Below are 10,155 nucleotides of genomic sequence, written 5' to 3'. Positions count from 1 at the left end.
AAGATTCATGACTGGCCAGAAAATATGAGATAATATTCAATTGTATTAATAATCAAAAAGTGAAAATTTAGGGCACATATGACATTTTTAGACTCAATGGCAAAATTTTAAAATTGTATTAGTTACAATACCAATTGACCAATTGAGGGTATGAGCAATGGGAGCTCTCAAACACTTGATTATGGTGGTAGTGAAAACTGATAAAATCACTTTGGAAACACAGTAAAGATGAAGATTATCAAATTTCATCACTTCTGAATGTACAACCTAGATTGTCAAGCCTAGAGAAATCTCTGAGTGCCTCAGGAGACAGGTACAAAAATATTCACAGAAAAATTATTTATAATAACACAATAAGAAGCAGAAACTAGAAACTACTCAAATATCAATCAAATGAAGAATGGATACATTGCAGCATATTCTCATTGAGAAATACTGCACAGCACTGAAAATTAAGGAAACACATGGAATTAACCACAGAATCAGAATATTAAGTGAAAAAATCAAGTGGCAAAAAGATATTAAAAATATTACACTGTTCATATAAAGTTCTATGGTTCAGGAATTTGCACACCTTTTAAACCTATAAAGCCTGAGTAATCATAACACTCAGGATTACCATTCTTTGCACTGGGATGGGAGAGATTTAGAAATGGGGTTAGAAAAGTACATAAAAGAATCTTTGAGATTTTCCATGGTGGTCCAGCGGCCAAGACTCCACACTGCCAATGCAGGGGTCACAAGTTGGATCTATGATCAGGAAACTAAGATTTCACATGCCATGTGGCAATGCCAGAAAAAAAAGAGACCTTCAAATTTTACCTTTGATATCAATTTCTCAAATTCTCCTTGGTGGTCATTTTATGATTATGCTTAATAATTTATGTAAATGGAAATGCCAACCCACTCCGGTGTTCTTGCCTGGAAAATTCCATGGACAGAGGAGTCTGGTGGGCTACCGTCCATGGGATGGCAAAGAGTCAGCCATGACTGAGCAACTAGCACATATAAGTTTATTAAATTTTTATTCTGAAATAAATGTAGATATTCAGAAAAACTGTAAAATTTCTACAGAACATTCCTGAATATGCTGTCCAGCTTCCCCTAATATTATTCTCTTGCATAACCACTGTACAATAATCAGAACTAATAAATAATCATACAACATTATTAGCTGAACTACAGAAGGTGCCAGGTAGGCAGAATTTTAGCAGTTTTTCCCACCTTCCATCCAACAATATTCCCATTCCCTGGTTATTTAAACACTAATTGTAAGTATTGCTGTGAAGGGATTTTCAGGTCTAATTAAAGTTCCACATTAGCTGACTTTAAGAAACAGGGATTACCGGACTCAAATAAGAGCCCTTAAAAGCAGAAGCTTTCTCCGGCTGATGGAAGAAGGCAGAAGGAGAAATCCTACAGATCGCGGGTATTAGAAGGACTAGCCTCACCAATGTTACTGCCTTAAAAAGGAACGAAGGTAACCTGAAGGAACTGAGGATGATCCCTGGCTGACAGCAAGGAAACAGGAATCTAGGATCTACGGTCAGGAGGAACTGGATTCTTGCAATAACAGGAAAGAGTTTGGAAGCCGACTCTCCCCAAATGCTCCAGATAAAAGCCTAAACTGGACAATTCCTTAACTTCTGTATTGTGAGATTAAAGAGAGACCCAGTCAAGCCCATGCGGGTTTCTGACCTATAGAACTGCCAGATAAAAATTTGTATTGTTTTAAGCTTCTAAACTTGTACATGATTTGTTACTGTGGAGAAGGAAATGGCAACGCACTCCAGTATTCTTGCCTGGAAAATCCCATGTACAGAGGAGCCTGGCAGGCTACAGTTCATGGTATTAGGAAGAGTCAGACAGGACCGAGAAACTGACAGTTCATGGGATTAGGAAGAGTCAGACAGGACCGAGAAACTGAGCAACAATTTGTTACACAGCAACAGAAAACAAATAGCCTTTGTATTGTATCTATTTATCTACTAATGTCCTTTTTCTGTTGTAAAATCTCACACTGCATTTAGTTGTCATGTCTCATTAGTTGCCCCCAATCTGTAATATTTTGTCAATCTTTGCTTGTCCTTCATGGTGTTGACAGTCTTAAAGAGTCTGTCAATTCTTCAAGAAAAAATACTTTTTTTAATTGTAATTTGAGTTTCTCTGATGTCTTCTTGGGGTTAGATTGAGTTATGCATTTTGGACTGGGATATGATAGCAGCAATGTAACCTTGCCAGTGCAGTCCATCAGTTTATCAGGAGTTCACGTCAACATGTCACATTACTGCTAATTTTGACTGCTTAGCTGAGATGGTGTCTGCTGCATTTCATTGTAAAGTTATTATTTTTCTCCATAATTAATAAATATCTTAGGGGAGATACTTTGAAATTATGCCACTATCTTAAGGTTCGCTCACTAATTTTAGCATTAATTGGTGGATCTTGTCTGCAGCAATTATTCTAATAGTGGTTTTCTATTTCCTGTATTCCTTCTATGCTTATTAATTAGAATTATTCTGTAAGTGCTATCCTTTTCCCCTTATTTGCTTATTCAATTATTTATTTATACAAGTATTGACTCATCATTTTACTTTAAAGGCTATATCATACTATTGTTATTTATTTTGTTGCTCAAACTATTCCCTCTTTGGTCCCTGGGAGATCTTTCAGCTAGACTCCTGTGCCCTAAAATGACAAGTCCCTATCATTTTAAAAGTACTTTACTTCTTAGCAAACTCAAGTTGCTCTAGGCTCATGTATTATTTTTATTTCTGCAGCCCTAGAATCAATGACTTCTCTGTGAAGTCCTGGTTCCTTTTATTTGGGACTGATATTTAGTAACTAAAATGTTGGTAAAGTTAATGGGGTACCATTGTTTGGCTTTCTCAGCAGACAAAACTTGGAAATACAAGTATACACAGCAACCATACATACCAACCAACGCCTATACACATATCTATATCTAATTCTGCTATACTGTACCTCTCTCTCTCTCTCTCTCTCTCTCTCTATATATATATATATATATATATATATATATACACATTGTAAATCAATTATACTTCAATAAAATACCTGCACATGTATATGTAAGATAATACCATGAGATGAAAAAAAGAAAAAATCTGACAGTTAATGAAAGAATGAGGAGAAAAATAAAATATAATTTTAAAACATAAAAATAGAAAGGAATCAAACCACTACTATAGAAATCTGAATTATGGTTGGAGAAAATAGGCTTGAAAAGTTGTACAGAAAGTTAAGGAAAAACAAAAACATAACACTAAAGAATAAATATTGAAATGATCAGAGATCCAATAAATAACTAGTTAGCAATGCTAAGGAAGAAAACAGACAAAGTGAAATGATAAGTTGCTCAATCATTATCTGACTCTTTGCAACCCCATGGACTATATAGTCGATGGAATTCTCTAGGCCAAAATACTGGAGTGGGTAGCCTTCCCCTTCTCCAGTGGATCTTCCCAACCCAGGAATCAAACCAGGGTCTCCTGCATTGCAGGCAGATTCTTTACCAACTCAGCTATGAGGGAAACCTAATAAATATTGAAATGATCAGAGATCCAATAAATAAAGTTAGCAATGCTAAGGAAGAAAACAGACAAAGCTTAACATAAATTTAAAACAAAATTTCAAAATCAAGGTCTCTGCAAGGAAGAACATATTTCATGTATTTATTTAATAAGATAGTCACAGGCTACTATGTGGGAGGCATTGTTCCAGTTGTTAAGAATACATCAGCAGACAAACACACACAAGTATCGCTGCCTTAATGATTTTACATTTTAGTGGAGGGAGACAAACAATAAATAAAACAAGTAGGTTACATATGTTAGAATAAGGAGAAAAATAAAGCAGGGAGGAGAATAAATAACAGGGGTGAGCATGATATCCAGTTTCAAATAAGAGTGGTCAAGAAAGGTCTTACTGGGAAAATTACATGCGAGGAAGGCTATGAAGGATTCTAGAAATGAAGGTGCAAACCATGCAGGGGAGAGCGTTCCAGGAAGAGGGAACAACAAGTATAAAGGACTCTGAGATGGGAACCTGCCTGGTCCCAACTAGGAACAACCAATCTGATGTTCAAGAAAGAGTTCGAAGCTAGAGAAATAAAGTTGGCACTCTTCAGGCTGCTGCTAAGTCACTTCAGTCATGTCCCACTCTGTATGACCGCATAGACGGAAGCCCACCAGGCTCTCCAGTCCCTGGGATTCTCCAGGCAAGAACAATGGAGTGGGTTGCCATTTCCTTCTCCATTGCAGGAAAGTGAAAAGTGAAAGTGAAGTCACTCAGTCGTATCCAACTCTTAGCGACCCCATGGACTGCAGCCCACCAGGCTCCTCCGTCCATGGGAGTTTCCAGGCAAGAGTACTGGAGGGGGGTGGGAGTACTGGAGGGGGGTGCCATAGCCTTCTCCGTCTTCAGGCTATAGATGATATTTGAAACCCTAAGACGGTATCAAGAGAGTGAGTATAGGAAAAGAAGGGCAAAGACTGGGTCTTGAAATATTTGAAAGCTGTTAAGTCAGAACCAGGAAAGAAGATGGGAGTGACCAGAAACGAAAAACATAACAAAAATGCGGTTTCCTGAGAGCCAAGCGAAGAAAGTGTATCAAGGAAGAAAGTGAAAGTGAAAGTCACTCAGGTTTGTCCCCCTCTTCGCAACCCCATGGACTGTATAGTCCACAGAATTCTCCAGGCTGAAGTGGATCCCCTTCTCCAGGGGATCTTCCCAACCCAGGGATTGAACCCAGGTTTTCCACATTGCAGGCAGATTCTTTACCAACCGAGCACCAGGGAAACCCATCAAGGAAGAGGGAACAGTCAACTACTGCTGGTGGTTTCATTTAGATGGGGTCTGAGAACTGCCCATTAGATTGATTCTAGAAAAATCAAAGACTCAAAATAAAGACATAGCCTAAATAATTATCTAAATTTCAAAGATGAAGAAAAACTCTTATAAGGATCAGTCTTTTCCATCATAGTTATACGATGCTGAAGGTGGTAGGGCTATAGAGTTCCTGACTGACTCAATAGTTCTTCATATACTGAAGTTTTACCTTAAATAAGTGATAGAATATATAGAGACTCAGGAAACAACCCAAAATTCCTTCTAAAAAAAAAATCTTGAAAATTTATTCTACTAACTGAAAGATGATTAAAAAACACAACACTGTCATTGTTTCTAAATAAGTGTGATTATTATTATTTTTAATTTATTTGGCTGCACTGCATCTTTGCTGCAGCATACCAACCCTTAGCTGTCCTCACGTGGGATCTAGTCTCCTCACCAGGAACTGAATGCAGACCCCCTGGTTGGGAACCCAGAGTCTCAGGGTAGAGAGTAGATTGTACCAGTTTTAAGGACAAAAGCTCAGTGCTTAAGGGCAATGATTCTTTAAAGAGGGTAGTGATTATCACTCAAATTGTTCTCTGGCCTTGTCTCAGATTCATGCCTAAATCTCAAAGTACTTTCTCAGAATAAAAATGGAAAGGTCTGTTTTATTAGAAACTCTGAGTGACACTGGGACCTCGGTGACATAGTATGACAAAAGGAAAATTATTCTTGAAAATCCACAGCAACTTCGACATGGGCTGGCAACTGCCACTACCGGTCAGGAACTGAAGACAGCACCTTCAGCGCAAATGCTCAAGTCCTCTGGACTGGTCTTACTAGGAGCTTCACACGGAAATGACTACATCAGGGCCAAGGATGGGCTCAGGAACATGGACATAACTCACGATGGCAGAGAGGTCAGCGAGTATGTGGGAAACACTTTCAAGTCTCTTTCTCACACAGTTGGGAAGGACTTTGAAGGAAGGCTCATCGTTCAACAGATTGGGCAGAGTGTCAGATTCAGTGTGTGTCAGCTATTATAACCTAGTCTGACTACCAAGTTGATAGCACCTGAAAAATATGAATTATACACCTATAGTTTCCTTCAGCCTCTGAAGTTTGTTATTGGCATTAACTATTGAACAAATAACACGTACTTAAGGGAACACTTGGCAATTTTTTTTTGTTTTATTTTTGAAATAATTATAGATTCACAGTAAGTTCTAAAAGAAGTACCAAGAGGTCCCAGAAACTCTTCACCCAGTTTCTACCAGTAACATCTTAATAATTGTAACAAAATAAATTGACATTGGTACAATTCATAAATCTCACTCAGATTTTTTTACATGCACTGTGTGTGTCTAAAGTTCGATGCAATTTTATCAGACTGTGTAGATTTGTACAGTCAACCTCACAATCAAGACTTGCACCATCACCACAAACATCCCCCCTGCTATTCTCCCTTATAGTCACACCCGTCTCCTTCTCTTTCTGTATCTTCCATCACCACCATCCTGCCACCCCCCTTCCTAACCCTTGGCAACTACTAATCTGTTGTCTATCTCTGTAATTTTGTCATTTTGAGACTGTTATATAAATGGAATCATACAGTCTGTAGCCTTTTAAGTTTAGCTTTATTTCACTCAGTATAATTTCATGTTTGTATTTTAGTGTATATATGCTAGTAATTATGATTCTGTATTTGTCAGGGGATAAAATGATATTAAAATGTCTCCCTCCTAGATTCATCAAATGGCTGGTCTTATCTCTGACTTAAATTGGGATCTTTTTATTTTTCTATCTTAGGTATTATTTTTCTATCTTAAGTAATCTTACCTATAAACATGAATAGGGTAATGTGTGTGTGCTAAGTTGCTTCAGTCATGTCAGACTCTGTGACCCCATGGACCACAGCCTGCCAGGCTGCTTTATCCATGGGATACTCCAGGCAAGAGTACTGGAGAGGACTGCCATGCCCTTCTCCAGGGGATCTTCCCCACCCAGGCATCGAATCCACGCCTCTTATATACGTCTCCTGCACTGAGAGGCCCTTTCTTTACCACTAGCGTCACGAGCAGGGTAATAATGTTGGTTAAATGTTAACTACCACTGCATATTGCAATGTTTTAAGGCAAATGTTCAAAGGTTAAACATTTTGCCCAGACATCATAATGGAGGGGGTAGGGAGTGTCTCATTAGATGAAGGTGTTTCAGGGCAATTTCTTACAATAAAAATTAGAATAAAAACAAAAGAAGGTAAAATGTTAGAAAATTTAAACTAAATTATTTTAACTGTCTTACTTTTCAAAAGTAGAGAGCAATTAGCAAATAAAGACTGTGTTATCATCAGGAATCCAGTATACAGAACATATAGCTCTTTACGTCAAGGCACGTCACGTGGGTGATTATCTGATCGTTCCAGAAACTCAGAAACTTACGCTGATATTATAGGCCACAGCTTTCTAATGCCATATGGATTATAGGAATAGCTAGTATTCTAAAAGTGGTCATAGAAGAACTAAATTCTATTCTATATATTGTTTCTGAATCAGAGAAACTCACAAACCTATGGCGTTCAATCCATGAAAAATCTTTTAAACTTATGGCCAAGAGGCAGGGGAGGGGGCAGGGTTTCACCTTGTGTTCTGTCCTGAGTTGTCGTCTTACTATCTAGGCTTCTGTTGCACAACTGGATGTGACTGGTTTAGGAAATGCCATACAGTTCTGTTCATTTCAGTCAGGCACACTTTACACTGGAGACCTTTCAGAGTTATTTTTGGTACTATGGACAGTGAGTGTGAGACAGACTTCACATTTATTTTTTAATACTGAAATCTGTCAGCTATCATAAGGCATTGGCTAAGAGAAATACAACTTTTAAAAGTATAAATTGGTTCAGCTTTTGGGAATCATTTTGTCAATATTTATGAAATCTGAGAATGCTTATGCCTTTTGTCCTCCAATTCTGCTTCTAGGAATCTATTCCTTGGTATAATCACATACAAGCAAAGATGCTCATACATATATGTTCTTTGCAGTACTGTTAATTATTTTGAATAATTAGAAACAATGTAAATTTCCACTATTTTGGAAAAGGTTAAATAAAATTATGGCACATGAAATAATAGGCAGTACTAAAAAGAATTAAGTAGATGAAAAGTACTGACATGAAAAAAATCTCTAGGATTTTTAAGTGAAAAAAGGAAGAAATGGTGAGGGTCTTGGAAGTATGCATGCACAACTGTTAAGTGGCTATCATGGGCACGGGGTAGCTTTTGAAGAGAAATAATAACTTTTTATATTTAATATTGTTTTGAATTTTCCAAAATGAGCATGTATGTATATTATTACTTGCATAGCTTAAAAAAAAATTGAGGCAATTTTATCAACAGAATATATTTCCCAAACAACAGGAAGACCTCATCAGCTACTTATCTTGCTGGTATTTTTAATACCCATCTGGCAATGTAGGGTGGCAATGTTTACAACAGCAACTTCATATTTAGATTTAACATAAGAATCAAAGTATATTTGACCTTTTGAAAAGTGCGATTTAAGTTAGATAACTATTTTTTAAATGATCTTTCTTAATAAGATACCTGAGGTATTCAAAAATTGTGTTTTGTCAACAAACAATAAACTAAGGGAGGAATGCAGCAACCGTCAAGACTGGAACCTGATTTTCTTGGTCAGCCCTGCAGTGCTTGGCAAATAGTAAGCAACAAATATTGACTGAAAGATGGGTGAATCAACAGTTTAAGTCTTTTCAGTAGCACCCACTTTTTAAAAAGCAGGATAGTAGCAAGGATAGATGATGGAGCTTGTAGTTACTGGCTTTTCGAATGAGGCTGAGGAGGAGCTGTCCCCTCTTTCTACCCAGGAAGTTATGAATTTGGTGGAGGACAGTGTTCAGTGACTCACGTCTTGGCGATCTGTGAATCGAAAAATCATTCAATTTCAGAACCAAACAGAATATGAGGGGAAAAAAACCGAGTTGCCACTAGTTATATTCTTATAATTTTGCTCAGACTAAAAGGAAAGGGTTTCAGTGGGTGTCAAACTGTCGGCAAATCACTCATGTCTAAATTTTCATCTGAAAAACGAGAATAAGCACTCTTTCATAGGTTTCTTTTTTTTTAATAGGGAAAATGTGTAAACTTTTATAAAATGCTACCAATATAGTGGCCATTCCATACAGTGCAATGAATGTTTCCTATAAATTCAATGCCAGACTGAGTGGAAAAGCACTCAGAGAATAAAGCTGTATATTCTCAAGTTCGGGGTAATCTCATTCACCTCTTTCATCTTCATCCCAACCTCACCTGCCGAGCCGGTGCGGGTCACCGGGCGGGCGACCGGCGCTTCCCTGGGCTGCCAGGCCGGGGCAAGCCCACAGCCGGCGCCTGGCCTCGGTGCTCGGGGCCGAGCCGACAGTCTCGCCCACCCGGGGCAATTTCGCGGCGGTTCTGGGGCTCTCGCGGGACACTCCTACCTACTGTCCGGAGTCGGGTCCCCAACGTTTTTCCCGCTGGTACAGGGAGGTGTCCAAGCTAGGGAGCATCGGGGCGGAGGAGCCGGAAGGGAGGCGAAGCCCGCGGGGGCGCGGGGTCTGGGCGGGGTGGGGGGCGGCGAAGCGGGAAGCACAAGGCGCGCGCTCCCGCGAGCAAGGAGGCGGGCGGGGGCGGGGGGCGCGCGCCGGGGCGGGGCACCCGGGGGCGGGGTCTCTAGGGCGGCAGCAGGAAGAGGGCGCCCTGGAGCCGAGCCGGAGGGCGGCTGAGGGCGGGGCCCAGGGAGGGCGTCGACGCTGAGGGGCGGGGTGAGGCGAGGCGGGGACGCGCTCGGGGGGTGGGGAAGGCGGGGGCGCGGCGGTGGCGGGAGCGTCCCTGGTCTCCGCCCCTGTTTCCCACTCTCTCTCCACCTCCGACCGGCCGGGGCTCCGGAGAGGCGCCGTTTGCCGGTTCCCGGAGCCGCCCTGTTGCCGCCGCCTCCTTCCTCCGCTCGCGGTGAGGTCGTCAGTCTCCGCACTGTGCTCGCCTCCGTCTGGGCCATGGATGGGTAAGTGCTCGGCGGCGCGGCGGTCACCGGGCTGCGCTCGTCCTCTTTTCCGCAGCTCTCGGCCGGACGCGCCGGAGCTGGGAAGCCGGGCGCGGCGCCGGCGACCGGAGGAGCGGCCCCGGCCGAGTCCGACGGCGGGGCTTCCGGGCGCCTCCTTTGGGGAGCCCCGAATCGCGGAGAGGCGGTCCGCCGCAGCCTCTCTTTCCCCCTCGGGGCGCCCCCCTACCCCGTCCTGCCGCCTCT

General features: G+C 41.2%; 2 protein-coding genes and 1 long non-coding RNA gene across 7 annotated transcripts in view; 2 read left to right on the top strand and 1 right to left on the bottom strand.

Moving 5' to 3' along the window:
- Positions 1-6,014: 6,014 nt before the first annotated feature.
- On the bottom strand, positions 6,015-9,465 carry LOC120863379. Its single transcript, XR_005720982.1, has 2 exons — positions 9,350-9,465; positions 6,015-8,789 (listed from the first exon to the last, which is right to left on the bottom strand). It is a non-coding gene; the product is annotated as an uncharacterized LOC120863379 (long non-coding RNA).
- Positions 9,466-9,704: 239 nt separating this feature from the next.
- Positions 9,705-10,155, top strand: part of PTBP3 (polypyrimidine tract binding protein 3) — a 91,943-nt gene continuing 91,492 nt past the window's right edge. The window contains exon 1 of one of the 4 annotated variants that reach the window (XM_040239350.1): positions 9,705-9,912. Coding sequence is in view for 1 of the 4 variants with exons in the window: in XM_040239348.1 (XP_040095282.1) it covers positions 9,905-9,912 (8 nt within the window). In the remaining 3 variants the exon portion in view is untranslated. The remainder of the gene's footprint in view (positions 9,913-10,155) is intronic. The other 3 variants (XM_040239352.1, XM_040239351.1, XM_040239348.1) reach the window with 3 other exon arrangements.
- LOC120863304 (immunoglobulin-binding protein 1-like) overlaps positions 9,761-10,155 on the top strand; it is a 33,658-nt gene continuing 33,263 nt past the window's right edge. Inside the window, exon 1 of one of the 2 annotated variants that reach the window (XM_040239428.1) lies at positions 9,761-9,912. The gene's annotated coding sequence lies outside the window, so the exon portion shown is untranslated. The remainder of the gene's footprint in view (positions 9,913-10,155) is intronic. The other variant, XM_040239435.1, reaches the window with a different exon arrangement.

Source organism: Oryx dammah, unplaced genomic scaffold, assembly GCF_014754425.2.
Source record: "Oryx dammah isolate SB20612 unplaced genomic scaffold, SCBI_Odam_1.1 HiC_scaffold_1, whole genome shotgun sequence".
NCBI lineage: Eukaryota > Metazoa > Chordata > Mammalia > Artiodactyla > Bovidae > Oryx > Oryx dammah.
This window is presented reverse-complemented; position numbering and strand designations above follow the sequence as displayed.